This window comes from Typopeltis vanoorti, chromosome 1 (genome assembly GCF_054136105.1).
Source record: "Typopeltis vanoorti isolate ZY-2024b chromosome 1, IOZ_Tvanoo_1.0, whole genome shotgun sequence".
Lineage (NCBI taxonomy): Eukaryota > Metazoa > Arthropoda > Arachnida > Uropygi > Thelyphonidae > Typopeltis > Typopeltis vanoorti.
In genome coordinates this window covers 68241210-68259937 of record NC_143549.1, presented here as the reverse complement: position 1 = coordinate 68259937, position 18728 = coordinate 68241210, and the positions used below count along the sequence as shown (strand labels likewise).

The window sequence follows — 18728 nt, the reverse complement described above, 5'->3', positions numbered from 1 at the left end:
TCAAATCCAGCAGATAATTGACTGCTATGTTCCAATTCCTTATATTTCTGGCATCTCTGAACTGATTGGTAGAATTATCAAGAAGTATCATCTCATTCCCAAATATTTTCTTATCAACAAAATTTCTCATATATTGCCAACTACAAAAGACAAACTGTTACCTCTAACATTAGCTGGCGTTTACCAGATACCTTGTGAATGTAATCTAACATACTTTGGGCAGACAAGCCGTTCTGTGGAAAAAATAATTAATTAATATCAGTATTATATCGAATAACATGAAACAATCAAAAGTCTGGTCTGGGACAACATTGTATTGAACTAAACACAGTATCCAGTGGGATGAAGCTCATCTTCTCCATAGAAGCAGGTTTAAATATAAACGCCTTTTCAAAGAAAGTTGTGAAGCCCTTTCATTGGCAAAATCTGAATCAGAACGATTGTCTCTCTCTCTCTTCCCCAGAAGTTTGGGAGATTCTTATTTTATGTAACCATCAAAAATAGTTTTTAATAATATTATTTATTAATATTAATTTCTAGCATGCGGCAACAGTTTTTAATTGGCAAACCACCGACTGCTGTAGGTACCTTGTATTCCCGTTTCTTTGATTTGCCTCTTTCTATGCACCGATGATGTACTATTATTTTCAGTATGAAATATCTGTACTTTCATTTCATTAAAGTTAATTACTGTGGTTATAGTGTAATTTATTGTTTATAGTCATGCTACAGGTATCTTTAAAGATCAGTTATTACTAACACTATTTTCCAACATAAAGATGTGCACAAGTTCATGTGGAGAGAAGACAAGCAATAAGAAAAGCCTCATTGACTATGTTATTGTTGATAGTGATGGTTCAGGATGCAAGAGTGTACAGAGGACTTGAAATTGGAAGTGACCATCACTTAGTTTTTAGTAGGATAAAACTGAATATCATGTAAAAGGTTTTCAAAGGAATTAAAGTCAAGCAGCTGTTACAGGTAATCTGTAGACTTTACTATACAAACATTACAAGTTTACTTAAATATAAAGAGCCAATAGGCTTCATTTCGGCGATATAAACATTATTTAAATTAAGGGGATATTAAATCCCACATTTTATAGTTTACTATACTATATTTGGCATGAAACTCTCTGATTCCAATCTTTGAGTTTCTTATTCGGTTTAAAAACAATGTGGGATTTAATATCCCCTTAATTTAAATAATTACAAGTTTAACTTTTAAAAACTGAGTTTGCCACTGAGATTTCAAACCTTGGAGTCTCAGTGGCAAACTCTAAAGAAAATATTGGCAAAGTTGTCTGCAAAGATAGAAAAATAAGAATACCAGGTGGACACAAGCAGTTAAAGAAGCAATTCTGAAAAAGAAGTAAGTATACCAAAAATTCCTAACAAATAACTTGGCTAACCTAGGTGCCTTAAAAGAATACAGACAGAAATGTAAGAGAACTAAGCTATGTATAAAAGTAACTAAATAAGAGACTTTGGTAAAAATATCCATCTATTCATTCATTTGGCATCTGTTGATGTCTAATCTATGTCTGACAACATTAGTCTTCACCTCTCTGAAGATCAGTCACTCCAAAAGTAACTTTGGATAAGTTACGTTAAACTTGTGCTCTGCATTTCATCGTAATTACAAGTGTTTTTTGTGTAAAATAAGCAGTAAACGGAAAACTAACAGAAGGTACTAAGGAGCCAATTATTTCAGTACAACTCATAAGCACCCTTAGTCCATCAAATCAGCTATTTTTTCAATTAAAAAACAGCCATGTGAAACTGCTATGCCTACAGTGCAAAGTAAAGATGGCGGCAACAAAGGCCAACAACGGAAGATTACCTCTAGTCCCCTCAGTGTAGTGTCGCTGATTGCCAACAAACCAAATGACATCACGAAGTGCTGCAGCTGTGAAACTGAAGTTAAAGAAAGAAAAAAGGTATATTGTGCGATTTCTGCTGCAACTGGCTGCATACTTCCTGAGCGAAAATAGATGAATCGGTGAAAAAGCTTTTTGCCGATCTCAACCAGCCCTACTTCTCTACGATGTGCCTCCCATCTGTAAAACAGCTACTAAACCTAGGCAAGAGAGTTGAAAACCTCGAACAACAGCTTAATACTATAACAGATACTTTCTCCTCCAAAATCAGAAAGTTGGAAACCAAGCTCGAGATACTCGACGACCAGCACCTGATCGCAAATGCACCCATACCAGCTAACGAACTTCATGAACTAATTGCATCTACGGTACACGAGTTGCTCGAGACTGAAAATAGGAGACTCAATGCCGTTATCCTGAACTTTGTGATGGAAAACGATAAATCCTTAAAAGAAGACATCGATAAACTAGCAGGAGAATGCAATTTCGATCCCAAAAATATCATTAAATGCCATTGTTTTAGACCCATAAACAAAAGAAAGGATGGAATGAACTTTCCACATCTAGTAAAAGTGACCTGTGACAAATTTATAACAGCGATAAACAACAAGCTAAAGGGCATTTCCCCCCAGTCATGCATATGTGCTCGACCTGATTTAACCTTTGTCCAGAAAGAACAAAGATGCCAACTCTAAAGACAACTAGAAGAAAAACGCCAAAATGAAGACAACAGTTGGATGATAGACTACAAACAAACCAAACTAGTGCAAAAACCAAGTGACTCCACTAGTAGCCACCAAGGAGACAAGTATGCAGGCACTGCATAGGAAACGTGCAAGACCCTTGTGGTCAAATCTATGCCTCACAGAACCAAGTGAAGTGGGTGTTCATTCGTGGCCTCAATTCCAACCTTAACAGCATCCACTACCATCTGCAGTCTGCCAAACCCCACCTACTCTTTTTAACAGAAACTCAAATCTCATCTTCCCCCAGCACTATCCATCTCAACTTCCCTAACTATACACTATTTAACTTCTTTCGACCCAAGGGTGGCGTCTGTGCATATATCAGCTCTGACATACCCTGCCAGAGCGCACCTAACCTAGAATCACCCAACTTCAACCTTCTTTGGCTAAAGATATCCCCCCCCCCCCAACTCAGTCAAATTCATCTGCTGTCTCTATCACTCTCCTAATACTGCCAATCATTCTGAGCTCTTTCATTTCCTCTCCCTAAAAGTTGATTTTCTCCAGTCCCACTTTCCTAACAGTGAAATCATCCTCCTAGGATGATTTTAATGCCCACAACACCAACTGGCTTTCCTCTTCCAGTTGTACAGATCCTGCAGGCAGAGATGCTGAAACATTTGCCATCACTAATGACCTGACACAAATTGTTCAAAAGCTGACCAGAATACCAGATAACCCGAACCACTCCCCAAATATCCTAGATCGCTTCCTTACTAATGACCCCTCCAAATATGTAGTGAGCCCCCTGGGTAATTCTGACCCAATGCTCATCTCCTCCCCCATGCAACAACGTTTACACAGTCACTCCCACACAAGAGTAGTTTTGCATTATAACAGTGCCAAATGGGACAGTCTCTGAGACCATTATGCTACATCCCCATGGTTGAATTGTTGTTTCCGGTCTTCCAGTCCAAATATGCAGCGAACATATCACCAAAGTAATCTTCACTGGCATGAAAACATACATTCCCCACACTACTCTGAACTGCTGTCCCCTAACTAAACCTTGGTTCTCCAAAAGATGTGACAAGGCGGTACAAATGAAAAATCAGGCATACCATAACTGGCTGAAATCAAGAACCCCATCCTCCTTCAATACCTATACTGAAGCCCGAAACAGATGGAAGAAAATTATCAATGCTTCTAAAACAGAATTTGAACGGGCAAAAAGAAGGAAGCTTGCAGCTTGTCCAAATGGCAGCCACACCTTTTGGTCTCTTGGCAAGGCAATTGGTCGTAATTTTTGCCCTATACTACTCCCACCTCTATCATACCCAGGTGGCTCAATTGCAACATCACCCACAGAAAAAGCTAACCTCCTGGCTTCACACTTTGCCTCCAATCCACACATAACTGACAATGGCAAATGCCCTCTAGTCACACCAGACTGCCCAACATGCAATGTCCCCCCCCCCCCGTATCCTTTTGCCAAAAAGATATCATAAACCTGTTGTCTAAATTAGACACAAAAAAGTCTCCTGGCCCTGATGGCATTCCTCCAATTGTCCTGAAAGTCTATGCAACAGAACTGACTCCTATCCTATGTCATCTGTACACACTCTCTTACTCCACTGGTATCCCAAAGCTATCCCAAATATATATCCAAATATAAATAATATATCCCAAAGCCTGGAAACTGGCCCACATTCAACCCATTCCTAAAAAAGGGTGACAAATCACTGCATCTAACTACCACCCTATCTTACTCACTTTAGTCCTATCCAAAGTGATGGAGAAAACCATCAACTCTCAACTCCTACTCTACCTTGAAGGTACCCAACTATTAAGTGACCACCAGTATGGATGCCGTCAAAGCCGATCAACAGGAGCTCTACTCTCAAACATCACCCATCACTGGACAAATGCCATGGAGAAATTTGGCGAATCCCAAGTAGTTGCACTTGATATCTCTAAAGCCTTTGACTGGGTCTGGCACAAAGGCTTACTAAGCAAACTCCCATCATTTGGACTGTCTCAGGACTTCTGCAGATGGATTGCCAGCTTCCTGTCTGGTGAACACTGTGTGATGGTAGATGGCTCCCTATCCTCTCACCATCCAACTAATGCTGGGGTCCCACAAGGTTCAGTTCTCTCACCGACCCTCTTCCTTCTATATATCAATGGCCTGCTTCAGTTGACCTCTAACCCAATACACAGTTTTACAGACGACAGCACATTACACTCCTCCCTCTCATTTGACAAACCCTACTCTACACAACCCACTTCAACCCACAGAACATCAACCACCACTGCCCTTAATTCTGACCTCCAAGCCATCCTCCAATGGGACTCAAATAACCTCGTCAACTTCAACACTAGTAAAACCCAATTCTGTCTTATTTCTCACAAAAAAGAACCATTTTCCCCCAACATTATTTTTGATAACACTCAAATTCCCAGACGAGATGAGATCTCTCTTCTCGGAATTACCCTAACATCAAGCCTCTCCTGGCATAAACACATCACAACCATTGCATCCTCAGCTTCCAAAAAAACTAGGTTCTCTCTTTCGCTCAAGATGCTACTTCACCTCTAAACAGCTGTTATCATACAAATCAAAAATCTGCCCAGCTATCAAATACTGCTCTCACATTTGGAATGGGGCTCCTAAAGGCTCTCTCAAAATGCTTGACTCAATACAGAGGAGAGCAACTAGATTCATAAATGACCCATCTCTCACCAACTCACTCCCCTCACTTTCACATAGACGCTTGGTCTCTGCGATTTGTATATTCTATAAATATTTCCATGGAAAATGTTCATCCAAAACAGCATCAATAATTCCTCCACTCTGTACTAAGCCCAATGAAACATGCACAGCTTCCGCCCACATCATTTCACAGAAACCCACAGAACAAGTTTCTTTTCCTCCTCCTTCATCCGTGCCACTGCAGAATAGTCTCCCCCCCCCCGCCGCCGATGTATTTCCCAAGGAATACAACACAGAGGCTTTTAAATCAAATGTAAACAAGTTTCTCCTTTCCCAACCCACTACCCATATATGGTACTAATGTGATATAGGTTGACCAGCCAACCTCTCGTATATGGGCCCAACATAAAACATCCATCCATCTCACTGATGGTCTATCCCTTCCTCTTTTTCCAGGAACTTGACCTTCTATTATTGTTCTGAGAAGTCCTCCTTCCATGCTTTCAGTGTGTCCAAAGTATTTCAACTTCCTTCTGTCAATATCCTTAAGAGCCTTAAAGTACTCCTGATCCTTTCTAGCACCCATCCGTTTGCCATTCAGTATATGATATCCTCAACAGCATTCTGTAATACCACATCTTAAAAACAGCTATCATTTTCCTATCAGACTTCTTTACGTTCTAAGTCTTACATCCATAAGTCACTGTTGGAAAAAACAGTTGCATTCAAAATCCTCAACTTTGTTCCTGTGGAGATAGATCCATCCTTCCATATTTTAGACAAGTCAATGCGCTTTGTTTTAGCCATTCCTAATCTTCTTCTGACATCTTCTGAACAGCAATTATTCACATTAATAATTGGTCCCAGGTATTCGAATTTGCTGACTACCTCAATTCCTTCTCCATTAAGGTGTACTTGTTTCTCAGGAGTTTCCCTGTTTATATTTCCTTTGAGAACCAAAGGCTACTGAAAAAAACTTAGAAATAGAGGAAAGAATACTGAAAAAAAGGAATCAAAGATGATAAAAGTGACAATTGAAGATAAAGATATCCTCAGTTGTTATTACTCCCAAAGACCAGTAAGTGAAACAAGTAGTGACAGAACCATAGTAGAAAATTTTTAAGAGGAATGCAAACAGGAGTACATATCAATACTTACGGGAGAAAAAGTAGTCAAAAACTTGAAATGTGGAAAGGCAACTACAGTAGATGATATTCGACCAGAAATCCTCACGTGTGGAGGTATAAATGTTTTGCAGTGGCTACACTGCATAATTCAGAAAGATGTGTCAAAAGGTTGAATTCCACATTATTGGAGTTGAGCTCTGATAGATCTCTCCCATCTATAAAAAAGGGAATAAAGCTGAATGTGAGGAATTACAGAGGAATTTCTCTACTAAGTTTTCCAGATATGATTTACAAATTGCACCTGAGAAAAATCATCTAAGAGAAACTTGGAGAAGAACAAGTTGGATTCAGAGTAAACAGAGGTCATCAGGATCAGATTTTCACTTTACAACAAATAATTGAAAAATTGTAGGAATATAACAAGGATCTTTACTTAAGTTTTGTAGATCTGGAAAAGCTTTTCAAAACACTACAATTATAGAACAAGTAAAATATTTCACCTATTTAGGCACAGTTTTTAGAGAAAATGGTAAGTTAAATCTGGAAAAAAACAACAGAATAAATAAATTATTAGATATATGAAGAGCCAAAGGCTTCAATTCGGCGACATATGACTTGTTTAAGTTAAGGGATATTGCATCCCATATCGTTTCTTAGCCGAATAAGAAACTCAAAGAGTTTCATGCCGAATATAGTAGAAACTATATAAAGTTCGGCGATTCCAAGTGTGAGCAAATACCTGGATACGCAGCAACTGACCCTTAAGGTAGTGCAAGCTGAGGCAACTCAGCTTGCTCCACCTTTGACATGAGTTGCCTCAACTTGCACTACCTTAAGGGTCAGTTGCTGCGTATCCAGGTATTTGCTCATGCTTGGAATCGCCGAACTTTATATAGTTTCTACTATATTCGGCATGAAACGATATGGGATGTAATATCCCTTAACTTAAACAGAATAAATAAAGCTTTTATGGTGAGGGTAAACGGAACATTATATAGGACAATACACAGTCAATAATTAAGTTGCAAGTAGCAGTTAGAACTGAAGGTAATACAAGAAAATGGTTTGATGTAAAATCAGGCGTAAAACAAGGATGCACGTTACCTCCACTCTTATTCATCATCTATATGGATCACATTATAAAAGTGAGTGGCCTTAAACCTGACATTAGAATTGGAGATATCAAACTTAGGAGAACAACATCATATGCACTTTGTGCATATGATGTTGTACTCCTAAACCCAGTGCAAGTCTCCAGGATTCTGTAACTAAACTGAATAACAGCTGTAACAAATTTGGCATAAAATTCAACAATAAAAAGACAAAACTATGAAAATAGGCAGGAACATAAACAACTTCAGCTGCATTCTGAATATAGGAGAACCTATAGAACAAGTAAAATATTTTGCCTATTTAGGCACAGTTTTTAGACAAGATGGTAAATTAAATTTGGAAATAGACAACAGAATAAATAAAGCTTTTATGGTGAGGGAGCCAGTTAAATAACTTTATATGGAATAAGAGCAAAATCAGACAAACCACTAAACTAGAGTATACAAGACAGTATTCAAACCAAGTTTAAGTTATGGATCTCAAAATTGGGTAGAAATAAAGCATTTGATCAAAGATTAAAGACCATAAAAATGGGAGTTGTTCTTAGCAAAATTAGGTGCCTGAACAGATTACATCAGTGGTAGAGTCATATTAAAAAAAATGCAGACATCAGGAAGGAATTTGACATTGTTTGCATTCAAGAATGTGTGAACAGGACTAAACTAAGATGATATGGTCACTAAAACAGAATGGGAGAGGAAAGTTAGCAAAACAGATCTAATCTTTAAAGGTACCTGTGGCATAACTATAAATAATAAATTACATGATAACCACAGTAATTAACTTTAATGAAATAAAGGTACGAATATTTCACTGAAATTAACAGTACATCATCAGTGTAGACAACAAGCAGTTCAAAGGAATGGAATACAAAGTACATAACAGTTGGTGGATTACCATTTAAAAACTGTTGCCACATGCTAGAAATTAATATTAATAAAATATTATTAAATAATTCTTAAAACTATTTCTTTGATGGTTACATAAGATAAAAATCTCCCAAACTTTTGGGAGAGAGAGAGAGAGAGACAATCATTTCAATTTCAATTTCAATTTGGCCGATGTAAAAGGGCTTCGCAACTTTCTTTGAAAACCTGTTCGCATTTAAACTTGCATCTATGGAGAAGACGAGCTTTATTCCACTGGATATTGTGTTCAGTGTCAATGCTATGTTGTGCCACACCAGAGAGGTTTGATGTATTCGATATAATATGTTCATTCATTATTTTTTCCAGAGAACGGCCTGTTTGTCAAAGTATCTTAAATTACATTCACATGGTATCTGGTAAATGCCAGCTAATGATAGAGGTGCCAGTTTGTCTTTTGTAGATGGCAACAGATGAGAAATTTTGTTGATAGGAAAATATGTGGGAATGAGATGATATTTCTTCAAAATTCTGCCAAACGGTTCTGAGATGCTAGAAATATAAGGGATCGGAACACTGCGGTCTAAAATAAATAATTTATTATTTATAGCAAAACAGATGTTTGATGTCAAAATGTCAGGAAAGAGACCAAGAGGAAATCCAAGATCTAGGTGGATTGATTCAGTCAGAAGTGCCTTAGAAGAACAAAATGTTAAATACAATATTGGAGTTCTAACAAGTAATAGACAAATTTGGAGGAAAAATTGTTGATAGCAGATTATTAATAACGTAACCTTGCAGTGCTGTGAAAGTAGTCTGAAACTCCCCCCCCCCCCCCCTTGAGAGTATATATCAAGAAACGGATAATGAGGTTCTATATGAAAATGCAAATAAAATTCAAAATCATGGCTGCATTCTGCAAGGCTGTGGATTCATTTTAACACAACTTGATAAAGTGTCGAATGCAAATATATGCCATGGAAGGAAGATTTTTTTTTTGTATTAAAGATGTAAAATGCTTTTAATACTGGAACATTCCTCCCTTCAATGGATATAAAGGTATAACACCTGTGCCTCAGTAGTGCAACTTGTAGAAATGATACCCTTTAGTTTGAAAGACTTGGTTCAAATCATAAGTAAATGTCCTCAGAACATGAGGACATTTACTTATAAAGGCCAAGTGAAAATAAGTCAGCTGGTCTAATTAAGATACAATTTCTTCTAGAAAGTATGTCTTCCTCTCCCAACTGTGCAAAATGAGCAAACCTGACCACAGTGACAGGCTAAAACACTATTGCTAAAATTAGAATTTAAAAAAAAAGCTAAATTAATTGACTTAAAGGGCTACTAGTAAAAGTATCCAGTTAAGCCAATTGATCTTAGATATCACTGCTTTCTATACGAATAAATTATACAGATATATTTATTATGTATCTATAATTATATAATTTGCATTTTATATAAATTATAAAATTTAGATATAAATAATTTGTTTAAATTATATAATTTGAATATATTTAGATGCATTCACTCAAAAACACTTACTTAAATACAAACTGTTATCTAAATTTATACAAACAGAATGTATATAATTACCCTGTTCAATGTCTTGGCTAAATATGCAGTGCCATTTCTAGTAGCTAGAGCAGGATATTTTCTTTGAAGAAACAAGCTTTCATCTTTTAATGCTTCTTCAATGGTCTATAAGCAAGAAAGAAAATAATTATCAGTTCTTCCTTCTTGTCTTAAGGTTTGGTTTGGTTTATAGTTTATTTGGCATAAAAACAACAAAGGTCATACTGTGCCATACTAAAGCTTACAGTTATACATAAGCAGTTAAAGAAAATTGTAAACAATATACCTGTACAAAAATTAAGTTCCACAAAGCAGCATCTACAGATAAACAGAATTGCTGCAGAGGGTACAGCAACACATGTGGTCAGAGGTTATTACAGTAGTATAGAAATAGTTAACAATAAAGTTAATAAGAAAAATGCATGTACAAAACACCAAGCCAAGAAATGCAGTATCTCTACATATAGATAAAATTATAACAAATGCTATTACACCTGTACATAAATAGGCAAAAAGGAATTATACAATATGCATGCAAAAATTTAATTTAGCAATGTGAATCTACATATAAAAAAAATTACTAGAAGGTTACACAAATATACAAGGTGTCCTACAGCAATACATAATTAGTCAAAAAATAAACTAATAAATAATATGTATGCACAAAAGTTAAGTTAAGCAATGCAGTATATACATATAAACAAAATTACTGCAGAGGTGACAGCACTGCATAAATAGACAATGATACAAGTTAATAAACAAAATGCATGTACAAAACCAAGTCAAGGAATGTAGTATCTACATATAGATAAGATTACAAAAATGTTATTATAGTAATACATAGAATTAAAAAGGAATTATTATACAATACGTATGCATAAAAATTAAGTTTAGCGATGTGATATTTACACATTAACAAAATGTATTGCATTTTTCACACATGGGAGGGTCATCAGTCCTCTGTAAATAAGAATGTGTAAGATGACTGTGACCTATGAGGAGCCTAGCAAGAGCTTCTTCTCTTTATATATTGACTAGAATGCCAATGCTTAATTTCATGTTTCATGTGATATATTTTGTTTATCAATGCTTCTTGCCATGATGACTCCCATTGAGCAATTAGATTTGATTTTATAAGCCAACAGAGGTATTAGTTCTTGAACCATCAGTATAGATAGGCAAGAAATCAGAGTGTGCTACTCTGTGTGCATTAAACAATTGGAGGTAGACAGATGATGGAGTATGAATTTCTGTAGCTGACAAAGTGAGAGGTTGCAGGATGGTGTGCAAACCTGCCACGGAGAGATGCTGTTATGTTTAGTGTAGGCAATGTTGTCAACATTTATACCAAGAGCTTGCATAGTCTCTTTAAATGCATACCAAAAGGATGTATGGCAGTTTGAAGTGTGTGATATTGAGCTTCCCAGTGCAGAGAAAAGAGACTAGTCCATGTAGGATGATCTGGGAGAGACTTTATCTTTAGGGCATAATTAAGAGACAATTGTTTCCAAAGTGATAGAGCTGGTTCATTTGCTTCAACATAAAGACTCTGAGTAGGTGATGTGCGAAAAGCAGTAGTAGCTATCCGTATACCCTGATGAGGGATGGAATCCAACCATCACAGGTTACTCTGCCTTGCAGAACCACAGACTTGAGACCCATAATCCAGCTTTGAATGTATAAGTGCATGATAAAGATGGAGCAATGAAGCTCGATCAGCACCACACTCAGTAGAGGATAGAGTGCAAAGAATTTTCAACGGTCTCTTGCACTTTTCTCTTAGTCTCTTCTCGAATGTGTGCTAAAAATGTAGGTTTTTCTGTCAAAGATGAGTCCCAGGAACTTGGTTTTTGTAGCTACTGGAATAACAGTGCGTCCCATACTTAATTTACGATCTGGGTGAGAAGTGTGTTTTCGACAGAAGTGTATACAAACACTCTTTTCTGTTGAAAACCTGAACCCATTACTAAGAGCCCATAGAGGAACATGATCAACTGCTTGCTGAAGTTGTCTTTCAATTACCCTCATGTTACGAGGGTAATTGAGTGACAGTAAATTGTGAAGTCATCAACGTCTAGGTTGGAATGAAGCTGTTCAGTGATTGAGTTAATTTTAAACAGCATAAAGTGTCACACTTAAGACAGAGCCTTGGGGAACACCCCTGTTCTTGATAATATGATTGAGATAATGTATTTTCCATTCTGACTTGGAAATTTCGCCTGGAAAGAAAGTTTTTAATAAATACAAGAAGGTGTCCTTTAAGACCCAGGTTATAGAGGTCTTTTAATATGCCATATCTTCAGACTGTGTCATAAGCTTTTTTCCATGTCAAAGAAAACTGAAACAAGGTGTTCTTGCTTCAGAAATGCATCTTTTATACAAGTTTCTAAATGAACCAAATGGTCTAAAGTTGAGCGATGTCTACGGAACCCACATTGTATATTGAAGAGAAGATTGTTGCTTTCTAAATACCAGAGAAGTCTGGCATTAACCATTTTCGCTAGTATCTTACAAAGACAACTGGTCAGAGCAATGGGTCGATAATTATTTGCTTGTGTTGGATCTTTTCCGTTTTGGGAAAGCAATGACAATTGTCTTATGCCAAGAATTTGGAAACTCTTCCTCGCAAGTATTCTACTTTATAATGAGAAGCAGATCCATAGAAGATGATGGTAAATGTTTTATCATTTCGTAATGGATGGTCATCAGGCGCTACTGCACTAGGGTGAGATAATAGGAGAGTTCCTCCTTAACAAATAGCTGATTGTATGGCTCAAGAACATTGGTAGAAAAATTTAGGGCCTTTGTTTCTCTTGCTGTTCTTTCAGTATTAAAAATTCAAGAGGATATGAAGCAGATGCTGAGATTCTGGCAAAACTTTCTCCCAAAGTGGCTGCATAGCTTTGGAATCAGCAATAACACTTCCATTATGGTCTAAGGTAGACAAACAATGTGTTCTATATCTGCCATTCATTTTCCAGATTTTATCCCATACAATTTTTGGACTGGTCACTTGATTAACTGATGTAGTAAATTGGATCCATGATTGTTTTTGACTTTGATGTCTCATATAATGTGCTTCGGCTCAAGCACGCTTGAAAACTATGAAGTTTGATGTGGTGGGATGTCTACGAAATATACCCCATGCTCTGTGTTGATCTTTCTTGGGCTGTCTGACATTCTGGGTTCCACCAAAGCTTTGGATAGATGTATCAGATGATGTTTTCAGGATGGAGACTGTTACTGCCTTGACAATGCACTCTGTTATATACTTGACCACTTCATTAATAGGTGTTTGACTGGTGATATCAACATTAAATTTTGCATGCTGAGAAAAAATGTTCCAGTCAACCTGGTCCTATGGAAAATGGACCAGGTTGACTGGAATTTTCCATATAGGTATTCATGGGTGGACATGGTTCCTACGACGACATTGTGCAAAGAACAGGAAAGTGATTGCTTCCATATGTGTTCTCTTCGACGTCCCACGTGAGCAGTGGAAGAATGGAAGGGGAGAAGATTGCAAGATCAATAGCAGAATATGAATGGGTAGGCATATGGAAGAAAGTATTGAGTTTATTATTTAAAAGGGAGAGGTTATTATCATCAAGGATTCTTTAAATGATTCGACCTCGTCCATTAGTGTTGGCATCGGTTTGGGGGTCTTTTGCCCAGAGGCAAAGCTAAATGCCACTGGATGGGTCCCCAGGTTGCAGATCAAGGAATGGCCACCAGAGATGGTGGCCAGCTACGAATAGCCAATAAGCAGTTCCGGACAAGAAGCAGCAATACTAACAGGATGTGGCTGGTTAGTAGACAACTCCAGTAACTCTATAAAATGCCACATAAATCCAATGACGGTACTGTGTCAAGGCAAGCTTAGGCCACCCTAAGCCTAAATCTATATGCTCCTGATTCTCTCCCAAGCTCTTCAAGGAAGACTAAGGGTTTGTCATATAAGTGTCGATGTGCTGACAGTAAAAAGAAAACACAATTGAAATCTGATGCCAAAGAACAAGAGAAAAGACTCATGCTGGCTCGGATATTGCCTGGTCAAACAAGGTCCGTGTCCCCAATTAAGTAATCAGGGCTGAATCGAAAAATCAGTTACTGAAAACAAAGACAAAAAAATCAAACTCAGGCCTGAAAAGGATGGAATATCAATTGGTACATGGAATGTCTGTACACTCTGGGCAACTGGAAAATTGCAGTTGCTTCAAGAAAAAATACAGATGTGATATATTGGATATTTCAGAAATGAGATGAACATTGTCAGGAGAATCAAATGGTGGAAGAGTTCTCTGGTCAGGAAATGAAATTAAGCATGAAGCAGGCATAGGTTTCCTGCTAAGTAACAAGGCCTGTCAGGCAATGATAGGATACAAACCAGTTAGTGAAAGAATAATGGTTGCAAGATTCAGTGCCCAAATATTTAATATCAAGACCATTCAAATATATCCGCCCACTGCAGAGAGCACATATGAAAACATTGAGAGATTTTACAGGGATCTACAACTAGAAATTGATGAGGTGCCAAACCAGGATATACTAATCATTGGAGGAGACTGGAATGCAAAGATTGGAAAAAATAACACGGGATGGGAAAATTTGGATATGGAGAAAGAAATGAACATGGAGAGATGCTTCTGGAATTTGCCACAGATAACCTGATGATTTGCAATAAAAAATTCCAACAAAAAGATTGTCGTAAATGGACGTGCCGCTTCTTCGATGGCAAACACAGGAATATGATCGACCTGATATTAATAGACCAGAAATGAAGAACCTCAGTTCAACAGTGCAGATCATTCCAAGGAGCTGATATTGATTCGGCTTAGTGATTGTGAATATTTACAACCACAGATTAGTGATTGTGAATATAAGGCTAGAACTGAAACAGAAGTACAAAGGAAAGTTCCAAAAAGCTAGAGGCATCTCATAACTAAATGAAGACAGGCTAAGAACAGCATATCAGAACACATTGGAAACTAAGCTTAAGACCCACCCCCAAGTGAAAAACAAAATATAAATACAACAGCAGAACGACTGACTACAGTGTTAAAAAAGCAGTAGAGGAAGTAATTCCTGAAAGAGAAAAGATCAACAAGAAGTGGATAACTCAGGAAACCCTAAAATTTGTACAAGAGAAACGAGAACTGAAACTTACAAGACATAATTCAGAGGCAGCAGATGAGTTATACCGTCAAAAATGCAATGAAGTATGGAAAGCAACAAGATCTGATAAAGCCAAATGGTTGGAGGACCAGTGCAACAACACTGAACAGTACTATGGAGAACACAAAACTAGAGAGGTCTACAAACCTATAAGAAATGTCAATAGGAAATGGCAAACAAGATCAGCAGTCAAAGATGAAGATAGTAAAGTATTGATGGATAAGACCAAAATCATACACAGATGGACAAGATATTGCAGCGAACTATATAAAAATCAACTATATAATACTGCAACAGAAGTAATCAAAGAACTAAAGGCAATCTCTCCAGCAGCAGAGATCTTTAAAAATGGCATCTTGGAAGAGGAGGTGAACAAGACTATAAAACATCTCAAGAACAATAAGAGTCCCAGAGATGACAACATACTAGGTGAGATGCTAAAATATGGAGGAGAATCAGTTGTAAAGGAAATGCATAAACTATGTAATGAAATATGGAGATCAGGGCATGCCCCTGAAGAGTGGAAAAAATAGGTCTTTGTTGTTCTTCATAAGAAAGGCAGTGCATTAGAATGCACCAATTACAGAACTATTGCATTAATGAGTCATCTTGGTAAAGTGATGATGAAAATACTAACAGAACGTCTGAAGGGTCATATGGAGGTGCATCTTCCTGATGAGCAAGCCAGATTTCGAAAAGATCAACGTACAGTGCAACAAATACTCGCACCAAGACTAATAGCAGAGAAAGCACGAAGAAAGAAAGAAAAGCTATACTGCTGTTTCATGGACTTCCAAAAAGCATTTGATAATATTGCTTCCAAAATATAACATGGGCTGTCTTGGAATCCTATGGTGTGGACAATAAATTGATCTACCTACTTGAAAGATATAAACAGCCAAGCACAAGCAAAAATCAGAATAGCGGGTGAGACTGGAGATTGGTTTGTCACTAGTCAAGGCACAAGACAAGAGGACCCAATATCACCAATCACCTTCATCACACATCTGGGAAGAACACTAGATGAGATTAAAGAAAAAGGTGGAGGCATTTCAATAAATGGCATCAGAATAAACTACCTCTGCTTTGCAGATGACATTGTCCTGACTGAAGAAGACGCAGCAAGGCTGGAACAGACATTGCAAACACTATACACAAAAGGAAAAAGATATGGACTAAATGTCAACTTTGAAAAAACTAAAATAATGATATTCAGACAAAAGGAGTTACTGAACAGAGTTACGATAAACAGATTTCAACTGGAAAATGTGGAACACCTCACATAATCTTGGATGCCACATGATGCATGACTTGTACCCCAAAAAAAGAGATAAAAATTAAAATAGCCAGAGCAACAACTATTTTAAAAGCCATGGACAAAATATGGAAGAGCCGAGCTATAAAGATGCAAACTAAACTGCACATTATAGAAACCTGTATCTTCAGCAGCATGCTCTATGGATGTGAAGCCTGGGTACTCCTGAGAGAATATGAAAGGAGGATATTAGCATTTGAGAGGAAGTGCTATAGAAAGATCTTGAGAATAAACTGGATCCAGAAAGTGAACAATGAGGAAATCTACAGGCGAATACAACCAAAAGAAACCTGATCCAGAAAATAATCAAAAGGAAACTACATCTCTTTGGCCATATATGTAGAATGAACGATAAGAGGAAAATAAAAATGTTGCTGTTTTTTGGATGATTGAAGGAAAGAACAAAACAGGAAAACCAAACAGAGAATGGGGCGATGACATTGTCAAATGGTACAGAAACTCTATACACAAACTGAGTTCATCTTGCACAAAATAGAATGCAATGGAAGAATCATATCTAGATGGCATCGGACATATACGGGCATTGGACTCATGGTTGTTGATGATGATGATTAAATTTTGAGAAAAGGCCTGATAAAGAACTGACTCTAATGAATATTTATTGTTTGTAGGAATTTGTTTTGAAAACAAAATGTTCAATCTGATAGACTGATTAACTGCATGAAAAACAAACCAATAATTGATTGCTTGGATCGGTGTCATGGCATGTAAAATTGCAAGGCTGGATATTGATAGCATGGGAAGTTTTAAAGGAGTGTTTTAGGGAAATAAGGACAGGCCGCATACCTAAAGTCAGGAGAGTAAATCAAGTGAGAGTTAAATGGATGAATATCATCATTAAGCTGGAGCTACAAAAAAAAATTGTGGAGAGAATTTAAGGAGAAAGGTGACCAGAGATACATGACCAGTACAAAGCATAGGCCAGAAGGGTAACCAGTGCAAAGTATGAAAGGAAATTAGCAGTGCAGGCCAAAGATAATCCCAAACAGTTCTTTCAATATGTTGCAAGTAAAAGGAAGAATGATTATGGCATTGGTAGGGAGGTAACTGAATTAGTCATAATAGTAGAATTACTGTATGCCCACACTTGCTTGAGCTTCGCTTGGCTTTGTGCCAAGAATAGTCGATTCATGCTGAAGGAGGAGAAAGAAATGAAGGATGTACAAATTGGTCGCAAACACGCGAAATCACGTGCTTTATAGGTAAAATTTTCCAACTGTTATGCAAGCAAAATAGTTCACCACTTTAAAAACTACAGTGATCATAAAAGAGAAGTTAATTTTCTGACATGTAATAATAAACAACTCATCCCACAATAAGGTTTGATTACCCTATTATCGGAATGAATTCTCCTTCTGTTGACATGTGCAGAAGTGTCTCATATCTGTGGGCATACTATACTAATGCAAGAGTATATCATCCTGGTGGAGATATTGCAGTAACGAGAGAGAGGCAAATACATGAGGGAGCTGAGGTAAATTAAACGGAGGTGCATAGCATATTACAGAATCTTAATATGAATACAGCTATGACATTAGATGGTATACCAGCTTGAAATTTATGTGAAGGTGCTAGGGAATTGTCAGCGCCTTTGACCACTTTGTTTAATCTAAGTCTAGGCTCTAGGTTAGTCCCAAGGGAGTGGAAAGAGGGGGGGGGGGAATAGTTCCATTGCATAAAGGAGGCTCCAAGACTGATGTAGAAAATTACCAACCAATCAGCATACCAGGAGTTATTGTCAAAGTATTGGAGAAGTTGGTCAAGGGCAAAATAAAGGAATGGACAGATGGAAATGGTGTGGGGAAGGGGAGGGCAACATGGTTTTGTGAAGGGCAGGTTATGCCTCAGTAACTTGATCATGCTTTTAATACAGAGACAGATGAGCTGGATAAAGGTAATGGCTTTACAGTGATGCTGATGGACTTTGCAAAAGCCTTTGACAGGATACCACATGGAATTCTAATCAATAAACTGCAGCACATGGGGATGGATATAAAGTTGTGAAGTGGATAAGAGGGTGATTGATAGAGAGATATCAGAGAGTAATTTAATCAGGAGTAGAGTACAAAAGAAGGCCAGTGACTAGAGGTGTTCCGCAGGGTTCTGTTCTTGGACCACTACTGTTTTATTTGTATATTAACAATACAGGAAAGGATCTGAGAGGAACTGTTCAGTTGTTTGCCAATGATATAAGACATTATCTGTATTACTATTGCTCTAAAGTTGGGTAGAGCAATAGTTATACAGAAATGTCAAAA

The 18728-nt window shown here is 37.4% G+C and overlaps 1 protein-coding gene across 2 annotated transcripts in view; it reads right to left on the bottom strand.

Moving 5' to 3' along the window:
- Window positions 1-18728, bottom strand: part of Drp1 (dynamin related protein 1) — a 265058-nt gene that overhangs the window by 141493 nt on the left and 104837 nt on the right. For both annotated transcript variants that reach the window (XM_090391003.1, XM_090391012.1), the window contains exon 7: window positions 9981-10085. In XM_090391003.1, coding sequence (XP_090247129.1) covers window positions 9981-10085 — 105 coding nt within the window. The remainder of the gene's footprint in view (window positions 1-9980; window positions 10086-18728) is intronic.